At 36.2% G+C, this 23,435-nt stretch overlaps 2 protein-coding genes across 10 annotated transcripts; one reads left to right on the top strand and one right to left on the bottom strand.

Annotated features, from left to right (window-relative positions):
- The first annotated feature begins 782 nt into the window (after window positions 1-782).
- On the top strand, window positions 783-20,292 carry nompC (no mechanoreceptor potential C). 9 transcript variants are annotated; one of them, XM_066285892.1, is made up of 31 exons: window positions 783-1,154; window positions 1,419-1,663; window positions 2,297-2,398; window positions 3,597-3,698; window positions 5,255-5,371; window positions 5,950-6,105; window positions 6,160-6,361; window positions 8,342-8,487; window positions 8,926-9,024; window positions 9,082-9,175; window positions 9,229-9,437; window positions 10,183-10,203; window positions 10,611-10,810; window positions 10,867-11,075; window positions 11,198-11,371; window positions 11,431-11,613; window positions 11,919-12,106; window positions 12,332-12,458; window positions 12,513-12,856; window positions 13,039-13,204; window positions 13,479-13,716; window positions 13,877-14,085; window positions 14,146-14,276; window positions 14,343-14,587; window positions 14,638-14,924; window positions 14,977-15,111; window positions 15,186-15,254; window positions 17,198-17,424; window positions 19,295-19,430; window positions 19,485-19,569; window positions 19,949-20,292. In XM_066285892.1, exons 1-31 carry the CDS (start codon window positions 1,058-1,060, stop codon window positions 20,244-20,246), a joined length of 5,241 nt encoding a protein of 1,746 aa, XP_066141989.1. In that variant the 5' UTR covers window positions 783-1,057; the 3' UTR covers window positions 20,247-20,292. The 9 variants fall into 9 exon arrangements, with proteins under 9 accessions (XP_066141989.1, XP_066141999.1, XP_066142061.1 ...); XM_066285902.1 differs by having other exon boundaries at window positions 19,497-19,569; window positions 19,949-20,246; XM_066285964.1 differs by lacking the exon at window positions 10,183-10,203 and having other exon boundaries at window positions 19,497-19,569; window positions 19,949-20,246.
- On the bottom strand, window positions 20,162-23,426 carry LOC136341270 (phospholipase A1-like). The gene is made up of 8 exons (XM_066286059.1): window positions 23,233-23,426; window positions 22,233-23,175; window positions 21,520-21,751; window positions 21,141-21,265; window positions 20,907-21,081; window positions 20,775-20,851; window positions 20,576-20,701; window positions 20,162-20,525 (listed from the first exon to the last, which is right to left on the bottom strand). The coding sequence occupies exons 2-8, from the start codon at window positions 22,288-22,290 to the stop codon at window positions 20,302-20,304; spliced, it is 1,017 nt and encodes a 338-aa protein (XP_066142156.1). The 5' UTR covers window positions 22,291-23,175; window positions 23,233-23,426; the 3' UTR covers window positions 20,162-20,301.
- Window positions 23,427-23,435: the final 9 nt, after the last annotated feature.

The following is a 23,435-nucleotide window of genomic DNA, read 5'->3' as shown; positions in this document are numbered from 1 at the left end:
ACTGAAGGCCCGTGCAAGTTACTCGATTCGTAAACCGATTTGTAGGATTTATTGTTGCAATTGAGACTAGCAAGTTATGTCCTTGTTACTGAGGATTGGTCATGTTCCCACGTTCCCTCGGATATTTTGGCCAATAAACACTCCATGCGTCTAGATTGCCCAGTCTTTCGTTCCCAATCGCCTTTGCTGTCCATTTTTATTCTTTTAGTTGCAACTTTTAATTCCGTCGCATCTAATTAGTGCATATGGGATCTCTATGAATCGGATCATTTGCCAAACTAATGGAAGGCCAAGGTCCGTTTATTGTAACAATCTCGCTTTGCATGTGTTGTGGCATCAAAAATTTCGTTCTCTGACGAATGATTTCTTTAGAAATTGTAGAAAGTCTGTAAGAAGATATACGGGAGTGCAAAGTTTCTTTTAAATGTGTTTGTATTTTAAATTTACGCGATGATTTAAGTTGTTTATATCGTGGTTTCTCAAAACTTTTAGTTTTCCATTGGATTTCTTTTTAAACATCGGTTCAAAAAACGATTATGGTAACAGTATAAAAGTGATTCCATTTTATTAACAGTTTTCGTTTTCTTCGAAACACATATAAAAATTCAACCCTAATATCACGGGTTGTTCAAGGAAAAAACTTGCACGCAAACCAGACATTCCCTTAAATCTAGGGGGTCGAATATTCAAATTTCGCCACCCTTATCCCGGCGAGTGGTGGGAAAACAGTCCGCCGCCATTGGCCGAGATTTTCTGCAATAACTCTTTCAGTGCCTCGTATTGTTGATTCTTTTGCCAGATTTGCGCTGGAAACCGTTCGGTTTAAATGATTTTTTTTCTGGTTTCTTTACAGAGGGTTTAAATTTAAACAAACTAAAAAGCGATGTTATCTAGTGGTGAAATTTTAGTGCGCTGCATTTCCTTGCTGGTTATGTGGTTAGCCCGGAGCTTAAAGTCCAAGAAGAACCATGAAAAGCAACATTTCCAAGAAAAGTGATTTTAACGTTACGAAAATGGTTTTGAAAATTTTTTGCTTGGTAGTATTAATTAAGTAACTATGTCTCAGCCAGGGGGTAAGAAAGGAGGGGGCAAGGGGCCCCCCAAAAGTGATAAAAATAAGGAGGAGGAAAGCAATGGGAGTAGTAGTAAATCTGGTAAGTATTCAGTGACTCACATGTGCGCCCATGTTGTGACGAAACTCATTTAGAAGCTTCCAATGCTTGTGACAACATTAATATCCATAAATATATAAGCTTTGGACACGGTTACGAAAATCTAAACTCTATCATTCCATTTCGAAACATTGAGGCATAAGAACGATTAAAATGTACATTCGAAGAAGAGGCTTCAAAGCTACAGTCTTAAAACGTTCAGCTATCTTAAATCTTTTTAAAATGTAGCATTTTACTGGTCCTTAGCAGGAAATTCAAAAGACCCTAAAGAAAAGGAGGAAACTGGGAGCAACCATGACAACGAAGAGGCCCCGGCATCGAAACCTCAATCTGCTGGTGCCAATATTAGAGATGCGGCTCAGCGCATCTTGACTCTGTGCCAAAAAGCAGAATGGGCACCCATTGACCAGATTTTGAAGTCGATGGAAAAGGCCATTTCCAACGTGGGAGAAGACGTGAATCCGACGCCATTGGCTGGTGTGGCTGATTTGGTACGCCGAAAAAAAGTCTACTAGGCTATGAAATTTATAATGAAGAATATCACAAAAATGCATAAACAGGCAAAGTTCAAAATCTTTGGACACTCTATGTTATTTTTTATTGCAACAGTCTTCTATAAATACTTTATATAAAGGAGAATGGAGATTGACAATTATAAACAATATAAAATTTAGTCTAAAGAGAGTTTTCTACTAATTTTTAAGTATTTTTTTCTAGTGCACCTACAATTAACTGGCCATTATCGAAATCTAGATTTCTCAATGAATTAAAGACGTTTCTCTGCCTTACGGTGCTTTATTCTGGTTTTAAAAATTTTAAAGTCGTTGAAAAAAACGATGTTAAATTTTAGCGAAAATTGTTCTAAAATGTATGTAAATTGAATAAACAATCAACAAGACTTTGACCCATATTTCTGGGTGAAAAACTAAACCAAATTTGTAATTACGTATCGGAAAAGCTACACTACCACGCAGGCCAGACGTAACTGGACAAAATGCGATTAAATTATTTTTACGAAAAATCATAACTTGTAGATCAAGACAAAGACAGGAATTGACTCAATGCTCAACGCAGAACCTGTTCTTTATAGAACACATTAGGCTATAAATTTATTTTCATTACAGGTGACAGGAATGACCCCATTGATGTACGCAGTAAAGGACAATAGGACGTCCCTACTGGATAGGATGATCGACCTGGGATCTGATGTTGGAGCTAGAAATAATGTGAGTAAAGTACAAGAAGTAATAGATCTACTCTCTTCATTTGGCTTTCTTTCTGCATCCATCATGGTGATAGTGCAGATTTTAAATTACATTCCGTTTAAGGTTTATTGAGGTTGATTCAGTGAAAAAAGTTTCTAATCAAGAAAATGTGTTGAAAGTAAACTTTGTAGATTTGCTCTTAAACCTTTTATATAAAATCAATATTTTTGTGTATATATTAGTCGTTTTAGTTGTTTGTAACCCGCTATAAACAAATAATTGCACTGCGTTGCACTGTAGTGAAAAAATAATATTTTGTCACTTTCTCTACTAAGTGGATCAGAATACAGATTTTATACGACAAAGCGAACGTTTCTGCTCCTATCTTTATCAACAGGAATTTTATTGTAATTTAGACTATAGCTTTTCTTACATAAACGCATAAACTATAAGTTCTCCCCTCAATTCAATAATTAAAAAAATACTGTTCCTCAGTTTTCGTTCATAACAGCGGTCTAATCTCGATATTGCACATTCGTGTGCAAACATTAAATGAATCGATGACCTTAAAACGTTATTTATGGGAAGCATTCATGATGATAATGTTGAATCCCCGAAAGATTGATGTAGCTTATAGTTCATATTAACATGCAGGAGGGCGAAAAATATTTTACCCCGATTAGGAAAATTTTTAGGCGCAGTCTTATGTTATTGACCAGGTATAAAGCTGTTAAAAAATGCTTTATTTTGATAAATTTAAAACTATATTGTTTATACTTCTCTAGGCAGAAGAAATCGATAGTTTCCTTTTATGTCTGACTGACCCCTGATTTTTTTTGCAAACGTTACGCTGTAAAAGGTCATTCGAATTAATAATATTGAGCACGCCATGCTCAAGTTCAAATTAATAGATATCTGGAACAAATCACAGATAAGGAACTATTTTATTATACTCAAATCCGTGTTGGTTACATTTTTTCCTGGATACAATCGAAGCAAGATGATGACTAATCGCTTTCTTCTACCAATTTTTTTCTGCAAGTAATTTCCTAATTTGGGAAAATGCAGGGGAGTGTTTGCTCTAAATGGTATTAGCTCAACGGATATGAAAATTTATGGGTTTAAAATGAGGTGGAGTTAAGAATTCAGGGGTAATTTTAAATTTGCTCTACAGCGTCTTGAGACAAGGCTTATGTCATATATTTTTTTTATTTTTTAGGACAATTACAATGTCTTACATATTGCATCAATGCATTCGAGGGAAGACGTGGTCAAGCTGCTTCTGGGCAAAAAGGGGGTTGATCCCTATTCAACTGGAGGGGTAAGAATACATTTTAGTCCTCAACAAAGCGTGAAGAAAGTTTCGTAATAATCACAATTACGATTTTTTATTGGTTCATTATTTTGAAAAGTATGACGCACCTTTTCTTAGAAGTCTGAGGTTTTAATGACTCTTTAATGATGTTAGTAGAAAGGTACACATTTGCACTGAAGGATTATTGGAGATCACGCTATGATTACTTAAATACGTGTAGGCCAACGTAGAACAAAGAAAATGTTATTTAATTTACTTCAAAGCTCTCTTCATGAAACATTCATTCAAAATGGAAACAAAATTTTATGCGTTTTATGAAGCTAAAAAGATGTTTTTAATAGAATCCATGAGTTTTTCTTATATTTTGGGAAAACTTCACAATTCGCGGATTGAAATTTTCGAAATGCCATTTCACATTTCGTGTGAAGAGTTGAGATCAAGGTCAATTTTTGCTAGCCCGATTATTCTCAGCGTGAGTCTTATTTGATACGAAAATTTCATGCTATTTTTGGTGGTGTGAAAGTTCTTTGATAAACCTTTTTGATGGCTTTGAACTTTTGGAAAAATATTTCGAAGCAATTTGGTATAGAAGTTGGAGATTGGGATCTCTTGTCCTGGTTCCATATCCAAAAACCTCTTTTAGTTTGCTTTATTGTCTTTTTCATAATTTTTATACTTGTTTTGGCAGTGAAAGTTCAGTTTGGTAGAACTTTTTCCGGTATGTGAAGATTTTTAAATATTTAACATTTTTGTAAGAATTTTAGTCTTGGTCATGTGACTGATTTTCATAAGGCAAGAAGCACTAGGTACCGCTTGACGGTGGTGCTTAAGCATGATCTCACTTCAAACAAAATTTAATATTTTAGTGATGGTGAACATATTTTTATGATAAAGCTTTTGGTACTACTGAAATTTTGAAAAAAACTTCAAATTTTTTTATTATAGATTGTAAATTACGTATCTTCTGTCCTGCTCTCATTCTAAAATAGACACTTTTCGCTTGGGTTGTTTTCCTCAAAATATTGTCATTTAATAAAAAAATTTCCGGGCATGATTCTTTTTTTTTTAATTTAGAGAAACCGTCATAATTGTTCTGAAGGTCATTGATCTGGATCTTCTCTTTTCTATCAATACAAAAGGATGCTCTTTGCTTGACCGATTATTTTTATCTTGATCTCATTTGATAAAAAACTGCATTTGCTTTTCGAAGACAAATAGTTTTCGAAAATTCTTTCGATAGAATTTTTAGTGTTTTTAAAATTATTAGAAAGACGTCGCATTTCCTGATTTGTTTTCTCTGGGTTCCTCGTTGAACGTTATTACTGAAAATGAAATCCAGCATTAATCTTCATCAAATTTCTTATATGTTTCTAATACTTAAAATCGCTTCTGTTTGGATCATGATACTTTCGTTTGCTTCTTTGGAAAACTTTTCACACGCTTAGTCACTTTCCACATGTCAATCCATGGTAGAAAATGACTTCCTGATGTAATTCGATCGCGATTCGCAAAGAATTTATAAAGAGTTGTAAATTGGTTTTGCTTATCATCAAATTTTCCAGAGTCGCAATCAGACGGCTGTTCATTTGGTGGCTTCCAGACAAACTGGCACCGCAACAGCAATCTTGAGAGCTTTGCTCCAGACGGCTGGAAAAGATATAAGATTGAAAGTTGATGGGGTAAGTTTTTAATAAAGAAATTTCTCCATAAGAAAGCTATGCTTGGTAGTTTCGATTTGGCTACGTGTATGTCGCGTGTCAAGTTATCTGCGCCTGGTACCGGAAGTTTTCGGGGAAAACCTTCCCGACGAAATTATAGCAATTGTGACCGAGAGTCGTCAGTTGTTTTATGGATTTTATTGGGGTTTCTGGAAAACCATTTAAAAACAGCATTTTTATGCGAGAACTTTCAACCATTGGCGTGGAAACTCATCCAAATTTTGAATATAACAAAGAACCATGTTGGTTGGCAATCAAAATGGTACGCCCATGCAAAACTACTCACTCTGATTTTCATTCGGCAGTCAACATATTTGCTTCTTACGGACGTTAAACCCTATGCAATATCCGTAAAAGCCCTATTATTTTCGTGGAATTGTACGATAGTGCATTATGAGAATGTAACACAAAGCTGTGAAGTGAGGTATTTGGACAAAGAGCTGAACAATGCTACTGAGAAACTTGTCATTCAAATAAAAGGGGAAATTTCTTTGCATTTTAGCACGGTTACATATGTAGGGCTCAAAATTAAATTTTAGCGTGGGAAAGTTCCTCTACTCCTGGCAGTAGAGGCAGGTAATCAGTCTATGTGCAGAGAACTACTCAACACCCTGACTTCAGAACAGTTAAAGGCAGCCGCAGCTAATGGCGACACGGCCTTACACTTGGCTGTACGGAGGAAAGATATTGATATGGTAAATCGAAGGCTTTCCAGAAGCTACAAAATGTGATCTAAAATATCGATTCAGGTTAGAATATTAGTTGATTATGGCACCAACGTGGATATTAGAAACGGCGATGGACAAACCCCTTTGCACATAGCAGCCGCAGAAGGAGACGAGGTTCTAGTCAAGTACTTCTATGGTGTCCGAGCGTCTGCTAGTGTTACCGACAACCAGGACCGGACGCCCATGCATTTAGCTGCTGAAAATGGACACGCCAATATTATCGGTAAGGAGGTTTTGAAAGTTTGAGGGTTTGAATTTTATGATTTCTTGATTATTTTTGTTCATTTAAACAATGCTCGGAAGAGAAATTTCGTAAACATTTCTGGCATACAGAAAAATCATTTTATAGCAGTAGAATAAAATTAATCTCGTTTTTCCTCGATGCAAATATAACTATCAACTTGATATACTGCCAGAAGAAACACATATTCACATAAATCGGAACAGTTTTTTTTTGTAATTTTGAAGTTACTTAAAATTAAAAGAAGAAATTTAGAAAATTTGCAAGTAATCTGATGTGACGTGAGGCCATCCTACCCGACTTGCTGAGGTGTTAGAGACTCTAAACGAAGAAATAGTAACTTACGAGAGCATTTGAAATGCTTATGAAATACTTAAAATTTACGTAAATATCAAATTTGTTTAGATATCAGCATCTCTTATTAGCCTACATTTTCTTCATTGAGTGGTAAACTATACTGCGTGACATAGAAAAGAGAACACCCTGTAAAAATGGTTTTCTTGATATAATTTTTGGTATGCATGGTTGTATATAGGAACACAAAAAACGATTAAATTTTCAGTTATATTTATCAATGTATTTACGAGTCATTAGGAATATTAAGTTCATTTAACTATAAAAATTGCAATAAAATATCAACAATATGACTGCAAAATATTATTTATTGGTGTGCGTTGTACGGAGAAAGTATTTTTAGATTAATCAAATATGCCTAGACTCAAAATGCAGTGAAATTTTCATCAATTTAACGAATTTCAAGTAGTTCAAATTTGTGGGTCTACCAGAGGCTAGTCGGTCATTTAGGGAAATTGCCAGTAGATTGAGCTTTAGTGCAAACACTATAGTGAGATGTTGTCAGGCATGGGTCCAAGACCAGTAAACTAGAAGAAGCAAAAATACTGGACGATCCCGAAGTACTACAGAACGCCAAGATCGCCGTCTTCGAATTATAGTCTTAAGAAATAGGTTCGTCCAGTGGAGAACGCTAACGAATCAGTGGTGTGATGAGTATGGAAGGCTCATTGAGATTCTTACCACTTATCGCCGGATAAGAACTTTTGGACTGATTTTCTACCGTCCCCATCTTGTATTACCCCTCACCTTAAATTATCGTCAAAATCAATTGCAGTGGTGCAGAGAACGAATTCGTTTAATGACGAATCCAGATTCTTTTTGGGCATGCATAATGATCGGGCAAGAGTAAGAAGAACACGAGATGAAAGATGAGATCTTCAGCGTATAATACAGAGGTATAATCATCAGACTGTTGGACTAATGGCTTAGGGTGCTATTTCATATGGTAGTGGGTCACCTTTATTTTTCATTAGAGGTAGTATGACAGCTCAACAGTACATTCAAGAAGTCCTGTAACCTCATCTCGTGCCTTATCTGGAAACTCTTGTTAATCCAATTTTCCTGCCAAACAATGCATGACCACATGTTGACTATCGACTTCTTTCAACAAAATGCAATCAATTTGCTACTTTGGTTATCTCAATCTTTAGACTTTTAACCGATTGAACATGTAAGGGATATTGAAGTTAAAGGTTGCGTAATTTACCACATCCCCCACAAACCATAGCAGCGCTATATCATGCTGTCCAGTTAGACTGGAATGAGATCCCCCAAGAGGATATTAATCAACTCATTAGATACATGTCTAGACGTGTAGAGGAATGTATAAGACACTGTGGAGAACTTACAATTCTTTTTTTGGTTTTGTACGATTAAATTCGTTCATTTTTTAAAATGAAGTATTTGTTCTAGTGTATGAAATACGAATACCAGAATTGATTTAAATAAAACCATTTTTACGGGGCGTTCTCTCTACTATGTCACGCAGTATATTAACCATTTTCGTATAGAAATAGTGATCACAAAATGGTAACAGGGTCATTTTACTGTATTTTAAACCAATTCTAAATTTTAGAATATGCAAATTTCTTTTTAACCCTTTTCTAGAACTTTTGGCTGACAAATTTAAAGCAAGCATTTTCGAACGAACCAAAGATGGTTCGACCTTAATGCATATTGCGTCTTTGAACGGCCACGCAGATTGCGCTATGATGTTATTCAAGAAGGGAGTCTACTTACACATGCCAAACAAGGTAAGTTGTATTTATAGCCATATTCAAATTATTTTATAAATACACTTTTATACCTTCATTTGAAAATAAAACCTGTCGTCATTTTACGACTTTGTTACTATGGCATATTTTATGCGAATATTTTAGACTTCATGTATTAATTAGGGGCTAATTTTAGCCTGAACGATGGTAATTTAGTTTGTGTCACTACAGGAGAGCTGTTCCGACAAATCACCCCTTGCGGCATTCAAAAACAACGGTTGTATAACTCAGTTTCTTACGCCTAGAGCGTTGGGCGATAAGTGAGTGTCAGTTTAGTTAGTCAAAATTTGGGCTAAGAAGATGTTGCCACCTTCTGGTGATGTTGAAATAGAGCTCATAGATCCTCCATGGTTGTTTAAAGTAGGATTGAACTTGTTAGAAAATTCTCAACCGCAATCGTTTTGTATGATTTCATAGGACGGGGCCAGAAGCATCCACACTGCAGCCAGATATGGACATGTCGGGATTATCAATACGTTGCTACAGAAAGGAGAGAAGGTGGATGTTACCACTAACGTACGTATCCTTATGTTCTCATCATAGCTATTATTAAAAACATTTTTTGATTTTAAGGACAATTACACGGCTTTGCACATTGCCGTAGAATCGTGCAAACCATTAGTAGTGGAGACTCTGTTGGGATATGGGGCAGATGTGCATGTTAGAGGTGTGTTTAGGGGCAAACTAAAGGCAACATTTTCATGGTGAGCATACTTTTAGGTGGTAAGATGAAGGAAACTGCATTACATATTGCGGCGCGGGTGAAAGATGGGGAAAAATGCGCTTTAATGCTGTTGAAATCGGGTGCCGGCCCTAATATTGCTACTCATGATGGGAACACTCCAGTTCACGTTGCTGCTAAATACGGGAATTTGCAAACGATGCTGCTTTTGTTGGAAGATGGAGGTGATCCACAGTATAAAAATAAGGTAGGAAAGTGATGAGGATGATGATGATGATGATGATGATGATATCGATCGCAAAAGTGCCAGTCAATTACGTGCTTCTAAGGGTTAAGTTGTGGATATCCTGTCTATTTTAATTATAAGTTATTTTCCGTCGAAACCTTTAAATTGAGCCCGGATATTCACTAGAATCGTGGTTTCTTTGGAAACGAGCTTCATGCTAAATATAATAGTCTAGTAATAATTTGGGACTATTTTAAACATGAACCCAGTTTCCATAGAAAATTTGAGTGTTGCTACGAAAATTAATTCCAAGTTACAGTTGATATTTTTCTGGACAATAGGAAATAAAAGAATTTCTTCAAAAATAGTAAAAATAACCAATTTAAGGTACATTCCGAATTTCAGCTATATACTCTTATGACTATTTATTTTTCTGAGTAGGAATTTCAATTAGCTTGAATCTCTAAAGCTAATTCAAAGCGACTCAAATGATTTTTTTTTATTTCGAATAATATTTATAAACATGAAAAAATTTGTCCGCCCTTTGCTGGTCAAAGACGTTAAAAAGTGGTAATTTCAAAACGAAGACAGAAGACACTGCAATTGACTTTATATCCGTCTTAACTAGTGAACATACAGTTTGCACAATTTTTTTATGAGGTTTAAAATCATTTTAGAAATTTCCAGCACATACAATCAAACTATACACAACACTGTTCTGTCTTAGTTCAATGTTAGAATAGTTAATAGAATCGTTTATTTTTAGATATCATCAGCCTTCCATAAAGTAAGTTGGAGCGTCTTTTCACACTCGTAATGTTTTTACATAGCTTTAACATTTTGGCTGTCATTATCTACTATTTTCCTTTTCTATTTTCTAGTATCCTTTATCACACTTTCTACTATTCTCACGCATTTTTTTGGTTTCTGGCTATGTGCGTTGTATGTGTATTTTTTCTTTTGTTTGCCTGTCGGTGTTATTTATGTATTCTCTTTCTCTTATCTTTCTATTAATATTTTGTTTTTTAGCTAATATCATTTCGTGAATTAAATGTTCTTTTCTGGTCTGTTCATAATGCTTTATGTCAAAGTTCCAAAAACTTTTAATGAAAATTTTGGAGATAATGAGTTTCAATAAAAAGGAAAAAGGTTATTCACTATTTGTTTTTCCAATTTCCTGTATTTTTTTAATAGAAGGGAGAAACCCCCCTGCATCTTGCTAGTAGAAACTGCCGGCCTGATGTCGTCACCCATTTGATAAATTATGTAAAAGAGAAAAGGGGAGAATCTGCTGCTTCACAGTACGTGAATGAACTCACGGAAAATGATGAAAGCGCTCTTCACTATGTTTGTACGGTGATCAAAAATGAAGTTGAAACTCCGAATTCAGACAGGTAAAGTTTATAAATTAATTGCAACTTAAAAAAAATATATATTTTTTTGTCATCAGGGAAGTGGTTAAGCTTCTACTTGAAAATGGAGCAGATGTAAAACTGCAGACTAAACAACATGAAACTGCCTTTCATTTAGTCGCTTCTGCTGGTAACAACGATGTTTTACTAGAAATGATTGCACACATGAGTCCGACTGATTCCCAAAAGGCCTTAAATAGACAAAACGCCAATGGTTGGACACCATTATTGATCGCCTCACACAAAGGTAATGGACTTAAAGCTATTAGATCTATCTTCAATATTATCTAAATGATCTGGTAACTTTATCAGCCTTTATGCTGATTTCTCTGCAACATTAGAGGAGAATTGTTAACAATTCTTTTTCAGGTCACATTGATTTGGTGAACAACTTACTGGCAAATCATGCCAGGGTAGATGTGTTCGACTCAGATGGAAGATCAGCCCTACATTTGGCAGCAGAGCATGGATATCTCCACGTTTGCGACTCATTGCTGACTAATAAAGCCTTTATAAACTCAAAATCTAGGAATGGTCGGACAGGTAAAAAGATGAGGTATAACGTAATTGCAGAATCGACTAAATTGAGTTTTATTTTATAGCTCTGCATCTTGCTGCCTTAAACGGTTATGTCCACCTCGTAAAGTTCCTGATTAAAGATCATAATGCGGTCATAGATATTCTAACCCTGAAGAAACAGACACCTCTACATTTAGCTGCTGGTGCTGGCCAGATTGAAGTCTGCAAACTTCTTCTTGAACTGGGAGCTGATATTGATGCCACAGGTACATAAAACAGATTTTTTTACAACATATTTTTCTAAGAACATTAATTGTTGATGACGCCGTTCTCATAAACCACTTTTGCAAGTCTTAATTCATCAAAATATTTTAGTAACTTTACTTACAACATAGTTTCTATAGAAACCAAAAAATTCAAGTGGTATATTTTATTTCTGTTTTTTGTAAGGTATCGAAGGAAGAGAACTTCTTGGTAAAATTACCAATACGTCGCTCTAGTGGCCCTTACTTAAACGTTACCTAATCTTTATTACGGTTTTAATGGTGACAGTGGCCTTCCTTAATTGTAGATGAGGATGGTCAGAAACCCATTCATGCCGCTTGCCAAAACAATTTTTCCGAAGTTGCCAAACTTTTTCTACAACAGCATCCCAGCTTGGTGATGGCTACCACGAAACATGGGAATACTTGCGCCCATATCGCAGCAGCTCAAGGAAGTGTGACTGTTATCGAAGAACTGATGAAATTTGATAGACAGGTGATAAATCTAGAGTCAATCTTTATCTTATTTAAATCAAATTTTTGTTTAAAAGATTCGAAATTTTTAGACCTTAAAAATCCATGTTCATGAATATTTTAAGGAGTCGGGTGCTACGCCACTGATCTTAATTGGGAAAAGCAGCGTTATAATTCAAAATGGAAAAAATTCTCATTCTTCTGAGGATCGAACTCTGTCCCTGACCTAAATTAAATTCTCTTTTAGGGTGTCATATCAGCAAGAAATAAAGTAACCGATGCAACCCCCTTACAAATGGCTGCTGAAGGAGGCCACGCGGAAGTTGTCAAGGCTCTAGTCAGAGCTGGGGCCTCTGTTACTGATGAAAATAAGGGTAACTCCTTAAAATTTCAAGATACTCTGCTGTATAATTTTTTGAAATTTTTAGGAGGATTTACTGCGGTCCATCTGGCAGCACAGCATGGACACTTGCAAGTTTTGGAGGTCCTCCGCTCCTCCAATAACTTGAGAGTTACTAGCAAAAAATTAGGAGTAACGCCCCTTCACGTAGCTGCATATTTTGGACAAGCAGACACAGTGCGGGAGCTACTAACTCATGTTCCTGGAACTGTCAAATCAGATTCACCAAATGGTGCCTCTTTGGTACCCGCTCTCGGAAATGAATCCGGAATGACTCCTTTGCATTTGGCTTCCTTTTCTGGGAAGGAGAATGTGGTCCGGTTGTTGCTGAATTCTGCAGGGGTTCAGGTGGATGCAGCAACCCATGAAAATGTAAGTTTACTCTTAGGTTAGGAAAGAGTAATTTTAGCTGTTTGTTAAACTACTGCGCTAAAGAAGGTCCTCAGGGTCAATCTATTCAAGGTAGTACTCTCTAGAAATAATGTCTTTTTTCTGAGTTGTTCCCAGATGTAATTGTCAAATTTTATTGTTACTAAGGGTGGGTCATAATTTAGGGGTATAATCCAATGCATTTGGCGTGCTACGGTGGTCATGTAACCGTAGTGGGATTACTTCTGAGTCGATCAGCAGAGTTGTTAGAAAGCAAAGACAGGCACGGAAAAACTGGGCTTCATATAGCCGCCACTCATGGTCATTACCAGATGGTTGAAGTATTATTAGGTAAGAGCAAATTAAGAATTTTTCCGAATTATAATTTATATTATAGATGTTCTTTTCTAAGATAATAATACGATATGAGATCTTCTCTAGAGAACTTTTGTTGTCTATAGTCTCCATAAAATGTGATAAAAACTTAACATGTATTTATTCCATCGCTCCAACAACAATAATATTTCTGATGAAATTATTCTTGGCATTTTTAATCATCTTCGAATTTAAATGTACAACTTCAACGATCAACGCATCATATTGATCTACCAATTTTCTTCTTTAGGTCAAGGAGCTGAAATCAACGCTGCAGACCGAAACAGCTGGACTCCACTTCATTGCGCTTCCAGGGCTGGATATGTGGAGGTGGTGAAGCTTCTAGTCGAATCAGGAGCTTCTCCGAAGACCCAGACTAACTTAGGTGCAGTACCAATATGGTTCGCAGCCTCTGAAGGCCATCACAGTGTTTTAGAGTACTTGATGACCAAGGATCATGATACCTATGCTTTGATGGAGGATCGGAAGTAAGACCTGCTATAACTTTGTCGCTTTAAATCTCACAGTGCTAGGAAAAGTTTGTGTTCTCGATGAAGCTGTTAGAAACTTCAGGATGTTTTTCCGCAAGAGTGGCAGGATACATTCCATCTTCTATATCTCTCTTAGGTAAACTTATTCTTTCATCAGGTTTGTGTACAACTTGATGGTGTGTTCCAAAAACCACAACAATCGCCCCATAGAAGAATTCGTCCTGGTATCTCCAGCACCTGTAGATACTGCTGCCAAACTCTCCAATATTTTAATCGTTCTCTCAAACAAGGAGAAAGAGAGAGCTAAAGATTTGATAGCTGCTGGAAAATTCTGTGAGGGCATGGCCACTGAATTATTGGCTCTAGGTATCAATTCTTTTCGAAAATTTCTTTTAAGAAGACTAAAATTTCGAAATATTATTGAAGCTGCTGGAGCAGATTCAGCCGGCAAAGTCCTGACAGCCACGGATAGAAGAAACGTGGAATTTCTGGATGTACTTATTGAAAATGAACAAAAGGAAGTAATTGCTCATACAGTTGTTCAGCGCTATCTCCAGGTAAGATTGACTTGTAATCAGAATTATTTATCAAACAATATTTGAGGTATTGACCAAAACTTCCAGGAACTCTGGAGAGGCGCCCTCACGTGGACGGCATGGCGTACCCTGCTTCTTTTCGTGTTGTTCATAATCTGCCCTCCAGTCTGGATAGTCTTCACCCTCCCTCTAGGTCATAAGTATTATAAAGTGCCTATAATCAAATTCATGTCATACCTCACCTCCCACATTTACCTCATGATCTTTCTGTTAGTGGTGGGCATCACCCCTCCATACCCAACCATCAATCGTATTAGTATGATCCCCTATTGGTGAGTTTCTGTTGTATCTTAAACCTATTTCGGACATGGTTATTTTGTAGGTATGAGTGGATTCTATTGGTGTGGCTAAGTGGGTTGTTACTGTTCGAGCTGACAAATCCTAGCGACAAAAGCGGATTAGGGTGGATTAAAATTTCTGTGCTGCTCTTCAGCATATTTGGGGTGGCCACCCATTTGACAGGTTTGCTTTTCGTTGAGCAACGCCACTGGCCCACGTTAATGTACTGCAGGAATCAACTGTTTGCCCTCAGTTTCCTGCTTGCATGTGTACAGATCCTCGACTTTCTATCATTCCATTACCTATTCGGCCCTTGGGCTATCATCATTGGTATGTGTTACTAAATAATGCGAATCCATAATTTTTTCTTGGGGATTTTTAGGAAACTTGATGAAAGACTTGGCAAGATTTTTGGCAGTATTAGCCATCTTTGTCTTTGGTTTTTCAATGCAATTTGTAGCATTAAATCAACCTTTCGGAGGGAAAAAACCCCTGGATAGAAAGCCATTTGAAGATGGTGAGTTCGTTATTTTTGTTATTTACTTATAGTCGTTTTTCCTTGGACATTTATATATGAATTGAATGAAATAGGCGAAGACGCCGAATGCTTCGGTTCGAAACGTAGGTGCTCAAAGAGGCCCCGACTAGAGCTGGATGGCAGTAAGACGCTGTAGTTGTGTGTGGAGCTGTTTTTGTCGTTTTTAGAGATTTTTGTCCATGTCTCAATTTTGTCTGAATTTATATAGTTGTGATCTGTCCACTTAGGCAGCTCGTGTGGCGTTTTCGTGACGATATGGGAACCCCCATTTATGTACACCTGTATACCTCCCCCCCCCCCCCCATTTGCATTGTTTTAAGGGCTTTAAAGTTGTTCGAGCATTATTGTATCATTAAATTGCTAAACCCAAAGCTGCTTTTCTTTTCCCTTGAATTCATATGTTATACTGGGTCACCCAAATCGAGTGTACATGGTTCCATTTCAATTATTATTATAGAGAGGGATATTAAATTTGGAGCATTAATATGACATCATGAAAATAACTAAATAATGTTTATTACCTGAATTCAATGAGTAAAGTTTGATAAAAGCACTAATAATAAGAAAATATGATGCTCAGTTAAAAAAGAACTTAAATTAAATTTTTCAATCATGTTCTCCTGCTCAGGGTACTGAGAAATAAGTGAAACATTCAAATTTACTTCTTTTTTTAATAGAAAATTAGGGTTTGAGTATTGGTAATGTCATTATCAAACTGAATCAAATTTTTATCATGAATTAAAAAATTTAATTTATTAATTAAATTACAAGAGTTGGTAGAAATTGCGTTCAAGTATAAAATCATATATTATATTTGCCACTAAAGAAGTCTTTATTCTATTATATCATGCTGATGTTCCAAATATCAAATATCTATCGATAATAATAACTGAGACCTGATTATGCACATTCGATTTGGGTTACCCGGTATGGTGATTTGTCTCATGTTAGTAGGTATGTTAGATTGTCTGTCCATCATAATTGTATCAGATCGAATTGTGTTTGCCAAAGTAAGGGCCACTAGTAGTCAAAAGATCATTTACATAATTAGATAAAACCAAATTCATTATAAAAATAGTAAACTTATTACAGAGGCGGAGTGAGCATATTTTTTGTATTACGTACCAGTTCATTAGCTCATCATTAACTATCCTACCCCAGGCCAATTTCTCAAATTGGATAAATTACAAGATTTTTTTAGCACTAATATTTGCCGGAGACTTGAAGCTTTATTACCTGGAGCTCAGTTCTGCAAATCAAATGATTATATTCAAAGCTCTTATGATAAGGTCAAAACTCGAAAAAATCAGTGTTATTTGTCAGTGTTCACTCTATTGAATCAAGTCATTTTTAGATAATTAGAATACACGCAATTTCGCGGTTTTGAAATTTTAAAAATTAGTTCTCAACTGATGATCTGATCAGAACTCTATAGAAGGTAGAAAAGGAGGGCGATTGGCTTATAAACTGGCAACTAAAAATTTCCTATTTCATACAAACAAGGAGTTTTAATTGGGAAACTTTTTCTTCCAAGAGAAGACTCGCAAAGTTTCCTTAAACTTAATTACATATAAAAAGATTAGGATCTCTATTTATAAGAATTTGTTTTCGCATTATTGCGCTAAGTATTCTTAATCTTGTTCCATTTAACGATCTCTTTATTTCTTTCTGTATCTACTAGATCAGTATACTGCCAACTTTATCTAAAAAATGATTTCTACAGAAACCAGGAAACTGCTTTTATTTGAAGGTTCGCAAAGATGTTGTCCTCTTGGTAAAGTTGCCAGCAGGAGAGATTTTTGGCCTTGGGGGATAGTCAATTTTACCTTACTGAGGTCTTGATTTATTGACCCTATATGCCTTTATGCCTTTGCACTAGCCGTCATTTGGACTTGCAGGAGATGATTTGGCTAATTGATTCATAAACTTACTTTGGCAAAAACGCTTTCCCGACTGTTGTCCTTGCTCAGCGCATGTTAGTCTTTGACATAGTTACATACTAATCGCTATAGGTCGCCCCATCTTTGTCAGCAATATAACTGATTACCTCTCCGAATGTTCTCAGTGACCATGAACCCATTGCTGGCCTTCGAACTGCTGTTTTTCGCCGTTTTCGGTCAGACAACCTACGACGAACTGACCGTGAAACCGCGCAAAGGCTCCCAATATTGGAGGCCCCCATGGACGGACAACCTTTTCAAAGTGGTTTTTGGCATTTACATGCTGGTCTCAGTGGTCGTATTGATTAATTTGTTAATTGCTATGATGTCGGATACCTACCAGCGTATTCAGGTAATTGAGGAACGCGACCAGTCCACCAGTCAACTACCTTTTTCGTGGGGTATAATTTTTTTTCTTCAAAGCTTGCCCTAGGCGTGGCGTGATAGTCAACTGGTCGATCGGTTGCTGATTATGATATTTTTCGATTCCAGTCCAAAAGAACCCGGTCAGCGCTTTTGAGCTGCTGTTTTTTGCCGTGTTTGGCCAGACTACGACCGAGAATCTCAAAATACCGAACTATCAGAAAAATAACTACAACAATAACCAGCCGTATTGGACCGAAGTACTGTTCAAAATTGTCTTTGGCGTATACATGCTGGTATCGGTGGTTGTCTTGATCAACCTGCTCATTGCTATGATGACTGATACTTACCAACGTATTCAGGTAACCCCGTGGGATGAAACTCTACATTTGGAGATTTGACTAATGCGCATTAGTTAAAAAAAGAAGAAAACTCCAAACGTACGGGTTGGCAGGCAGCAAGATAGAGAGGACACGTGCCGATGTTCACTAGATTGCTGACGCTTAGATACCATACGATAACACAGAAATGTTGCATGTCCAAGTGATCAAATCCAGACAGTTCTCCTTGACCAAAACCGAGAAAGAGTATATCACCTGCGTTATCGTATGAAAATCACGCTGCTACTGCGCACCAGTTCTTCTGGACTGGACCATCGTAGCAAACCATTCACCCAAGCCTCACCCATTATCTTGTATCGGTCATTTCCGTCATGAAAGTAACAGAGAAAAACGACAGTAAGCTGTAAATTAGCTTAACATTTTAGAGATTATACTCCACCAAAAGACGTCAGACTGTTGGAGTATTATGATAAATTTAGATGATGATGATGAACATGCATTTGGTAGATTTAGAAATCGTATATGTAGTAATAGGCGTAGATAACTTATGAGTAATATAACCATACGTGTTTGGTTTTAGATGAAGAGTAACTAACATAAGTTGATTTGAGTTTGGTTAGTGAGAGATGGTTTAGAAGCGGATTTTGATTTTTGTTTTGTTTTGACCGATAGAAGAGGCTTCATTTTGCATTTTGGATACAACGTTGTGGTTTGTTTTGCCTCAATGTGATTTTTATTTTTGCGCATGTTTTTTTTGGGATGAAGGCATGATATGTCTTGTATATACGTGTTTTTTGCAGGGCAATTGTTGATAAAAATAATCGAAGGCCTAGCATTTTTAGTTGTACTTTGGTTTACCTGAGAAAATTACCTACATCGCACAGAAACTGTTTAGATTCGTCTACTTTCTTCAGCAGCTTATGAGTCAGAAACTCCACTGACATAAACACGTGAAAATAAGGGTTCATGTTAACGACCATACATCGCACTCAACCAGCAATACGCTATCGTCTGCATATTTGATGTTTATTACGTCTATCCTGTAATCGCTTACGAATGCCCCCATTGATTTCCGTAGCGCATACTTAAAATACTTTTTATGTAGAAAAGATACCGGGACCTCATCCATTTATCAGAATTATTACACATGTGGTGTTTTGGCAGATCGCAAGAATAGGAATGACAAAATACGAATTGGTTTCTGTAAATGAGAGCTTTAGATCTATTGGTAGGCAATATCAGTATTTTCAGCTGCTTTCTATTTTTCTTTTTCGAGTTTGCAAATTCTTCTGGCCAGACCAAAATGCAACTAAAATGGGTGAATCTATTACACTATTTATGACAATAAAATCTCACATGAAAGTTATAGAGTAAGTAAACCTACGCTGAAACCATTCCATCTTCTTCCATGTTCCGGTATGTTAAATTGAGTCAACTTGCCCCGATACATAAATCTACAAAAGTTACAATCTCCAACCGTTATTGCCCTTGACCTAAATACCAAACCGATGATTTTAGGCTCAATCTGACATAGAATGGAAATTCGGTCTGAGCAAACTTATCAGGAACATGCATCGCACTACCACAGCTCCGTCTCCCATTAACCTAATCACCACGTGGCTTTTCTACATGGTGGACATATGCAAGAAGAGAGGTAGTATGGTCCCAAATAGCTAACATCGCTTTTTCTAAACGGCGAAAACATTAGACTTTGTTTTAGTCAAAACGAAGAAGCGTCAGAGCTTGGTGCATCTCATGGGAAGTTTTCAGAAAACCACTCAATTAAGTCCAAGGTTGGTATGTGATAATTTTGGCACTGGTGATATGGATTTTGCCCTAGCAATGATGGTGATGAGTAATTGTTATTATGGGAATTAAGCGTAATGTATAAAATGTTGATCTAACAATGTTGTGTTTCACGAAAATCGTTTCATGTCTTAGGGCAAGCAAAGTTGTTTTCAAGTGCTTCAAGGCACCCATTTCCCATGATCAATCGAGTCATTATTTGCACTCATTTTGAAAAATTGAAAATCCAGTAAACAATAATGATGTCTACATTGCAATTCCCATACATATACATCCATATTTCACTACATGACATTTCACCAAAAATATATCTAATGGAAAATACGTGTCAATACCAAGAAAATCACCACAATGTAATAATTGCAGATCCAAAGCTGGTGCAAAATGGCTTTCGAAGGTGAAAAAGGGTCGACAGATCGCCCCCAAAGAAATGTCAGGTTTCTCCCTCAGCCAGATGAGCCCTTTAGGATCGCAGCTCAGTTTATCTGCTGTTACCACCAGAATTGAGCACGTGACCGACTGGGAGGCCATCGCCAAGAAATACAGAGCTTTAATGGGCCATGTGGACGAAGTGAAAGAGGCCAGCAATGAAGACGAGGAGGAGGACGAGGACGCCGTGCCTAGTGCCTCTCCACCCATGATGGCCAGCTCCTCCATAGGATAATATATAACGTATATTAAGTTTCTAAAGTAAAATATTGATATATTAATGTATTGTTTTATTCCATAAGATATGGTTCCTCTTTGTTGGTTTCTGCGAAGCAAATTCCAACAGTATCCACAGTTACGTCATTTGCACCTAAAATTTCATCTGCTTGACTAAGAGAACACTTTCCATCATTAAAAATGACTCCCAAGATTGATTGACAGAATCTACACCTAAATTTGCCCTTACTGATCCATTCTCTGAAGTATTTAGTTGATCTAGCATGGCTGCAAAATGCTATAGAAGATCATGTTTAGGTGGTTCTCAATTGAGAAAAAAAAAGTTACTTTTTTCTACAATAGACCCAAGTGATGGAGGGGAGGACCATTCTTCCATACATCCAGGCTGAATTCTTCGACCTTCATTGATATATATGTCAAGTGTGCCTATTGGATCTTCATAGCCATAGGCGCCTGATATTAAGAGATACCTCACAGATGTTGTTTTTGTGTGAATTTCGTGTCGATTTTTTAAAATTATACTCACCAGCATCTGTGTGAAGAACATCAACTATTTCTGCATCATCGTTGTCCAATCTGTCTTTGTTGGTTACAAATGGGTGTCTGAATTACAAAATTACGGATCTTTTACTGGTTCGTTAAAAACTTGGTTTTTTACCTGAAAGCAGGTCCAGCTGGATCTAATCCTGAAATTCTCCCTATTTTCATATTTGTATCTTGGAATACCCTCTTTCCTGCAAAACCAGCGATATGAGACCCTAATGAGTGACCTATGAGGTGAACATTTTTAGGATAAATGTTGCTGTTTGCTATAAACTTTCCCACCAAATTGCCTAAAAGAAAGGTTTCTTCCAGTTTCGCACAAAAATTGACTTATTTTGAGCATCCTTACCAACATCTTTGGTAATCTTGGAAGAGTGTAAGTATGGAAGTCTGGCAGGTTGTTCCCAGTCCACTTGGATTATATTGTAATCATTACCTTTCAAGTATTCTCCAGCTATTGCTTTGTACCATGATCTGAGTGTAAATGATTTAGATAGAAACCTTTCATTTTCTGTTCTGAATGATTGTCTGAGGATTGAGGACTCAAGTTTGGATAGCATGGACATTATGAGCTTGAAATTGAATTTTGGATAGTTCTATTCCAAAAAACTTTTCTTGCATTAGCCTTTTCGATCAAAGATAAATGTGATTTTTCAATCCACAAAATAATACAACTAGTTCCATCCTCTCTTTACTTCTGTTCTGTACAATTTCCTAATAATAATTACCTCTTGTGATTCTCCAACCACCCATGAATCAAAATCTTGGTCTCTTTTGACCCATCCAGCAAATCATTGCTTTCCAATGTTAATAGTACCGGTTCTGAGATTTCCCTTGACAGAAAATAAAATTGAACGTCTAAGGGGTCCAACTGATACGAGGAGTCAGGTGCGGTTGAAATATCTTTTATCAATTTTAATAGTTCTGAAGGGGTGAAGTCCTTGATGTCTTCGGCGAGACCTAAAATACAGGGTCCGTCATATATATGGCATAATAATAACTTTTTACATATTTTTTTAAGTCAAAAAACCTTTCAAGCAAAAAGTGCAAGGTTAATTTGTTGTTATTTCTTCATTATCAAGAAAAAAATTCAAGATTATCAAAAAATGATAACAAATTAGCCTCGAAAATTTTTCTAAAAGCATTTTTTGATAAGAAAATTACTCAAATAGGTATTGTTTTATTTCATATATAGGACGGACCCTGCATATACGAATGTTACTAAAAGTAATGAATATAGTGGAAATAAGGCTGCAGTCTTAAGGGAAAGCGTTCAATAAGGAAGAACGCTTTTGCTAAAACTTGGTGTGAATTAATTTTACGATCAATAGTAACCATCAATAAAGCGGTCTCTCTCATTCCCGCAAGAATATCTTCTAGAGGGAGGTGCAGGAAATTCCTCCATCATAGCACGACGAAAAAAATGACTCTGTCTACTTACCAAAAGTGCATTGAGTGGTGACGAATAAAATGAATAAACCGAAAGTTTTTAATGCCATTGCGTTAAAAATTCAAATTGAAAACACTTAACCAAATGTATGAATTCTCTGCATTCCGCTATACGAAGACAACTATAAACTGGTGAACTTGGAAACCCAATTTATGAAATGATATGATATGGCCTCAATTATGTAATTTCTCTACTTACAACCAAATTGATGACAAATTTTCGTAGTTATTTAGATTCGTTTTATTAAAGTCATTAACATAATTTATGTCCATAAAAACATCTTGACCAGTTGAATTCAACTGTTGCATATCGAGAAGAAAATCAAAATTCATTTTAACTTTTATGTATTGCGTGAAAGAAGTGCTCTTAATTGAATATATCCTATTAATTTTATACTTGACTAATTTTTTTATACTTCTCTTTAATATTGAATTTCTTGGTTGTCAAATAAATGAAACTATTGAAATGTGTTTAAAATCATTTTCAAAAAAGCTGCTGCGATTATTTGCAAATTCCCAATCAAAATCCTTTTGTTACGAAATGGTTGATTATTCGCTGCAATTATTTCATTTTCTCTTTGCGGACTGATCATAAGACCAAGGTTGTTTAATGACTTCCTCTTTAGATACTATATAGATTAACTTTAGGCAAATGAAATGAAGCATTCAAACACGTGCCTCTCTAATTCTAACGAATCGTGAAATTTCCATTATTATTAACAAATAAGAGGCAGTTGCTTTCATGAAAGTCGTTTTTTTATCGACACTTTTCTTATTGCTATTGACTTTCGTTTTCTTATAATCCTGACACCGCAAATTTGCTGTTAAAAATTCCGTTATTGTTACCTGCCCCACTAGAATAGTTTTTGGAGGACTGAATTTCAGTTATACAGGAGGTAATTTTATTGCAAAATCATACTCTTAATTTGCCATATCTAGAAAAGAAATCTAATTAAATTGCGGGCACTTAACGAGAACTAAGCAATTATTACATGAAAGGCATTACCAAACGACTTTGTTTCAATCCCAAGAACAGGCAATGTGTCACATCCGCTCTGTTTCCTTTCCTTAAACAGTTTAATCAGTTTTCCTTTTTTCTGTATCTTTTCATTAACAAGAAAGTATTAGAATTGGTAACGTCAAGATCCGCTTATTTCTTATTCCCCCGTCAATTTGTTCAGACCGAAGAGAGAAA

Source organism: Euwallacea fornicatus, chromosome 1 (genome assembly GCF_040115645.1).
Source record: "Euwallacea fornicatus isolate EFF26 chromosome 1, ASM4011564v1, whole genome shotgun sequence".
NCBI lineage: Eukaryota > Metazoa > Arthropoda > Insecta > Coleoptera > Curculionidae > Euwallacea > Euwallacea fornicatus.
This window is presented reverse-complemented; position numbering and strand designations above follow the sequence as displayed.

Excerpts from the sequence above, each read along its gene's own strand:
- nompC (XM_066285892.1), top strand. The coding sequence starts at position 1,058 with ATGTCTCAGCCAGGGGGTAAGAAAGGAGGGGGCAAGGGGCCCCCCAAA. Across the intron at positions 6,106-6,159 it reads GGAGGAAAGATATTGATATG|GTTAGAATATTAGTTGATTA; the intron begins GTAAATCGAAGG and ends ATATCGATTCAG. Across the intron at positions 11,372-11,430 it reads ATCTAGGAATGGTCGGACAG|CTCTGCATCTTGCTGCCTTA; the intron begins GTAAAAAGATGA and ends TTTATTTTATAG.
- LOC136341270 (XM_066286059.1), bottom strand. The coding sequence starts at position 22,290 with ATGGCATTAAAAACTTTCGGTTTATTCATTTTATTCGTCACCACTCAA. Across the intron at positions 21,266-21,519 it reads TGGTTGGAGAATCACAAGAG|ATCATGGTACAAAGCAATAG; the intron begins GTAATTATTATT and ends ATTTACACTCAG. Across the intron at positions 20,526-20,575 it reads TGGGTCTATTGTAGAAAAAA|CATTTTGCAGCCATGCTAGA; the intron begins GTAACTTTTTTT and ends GATCTTCTATAG.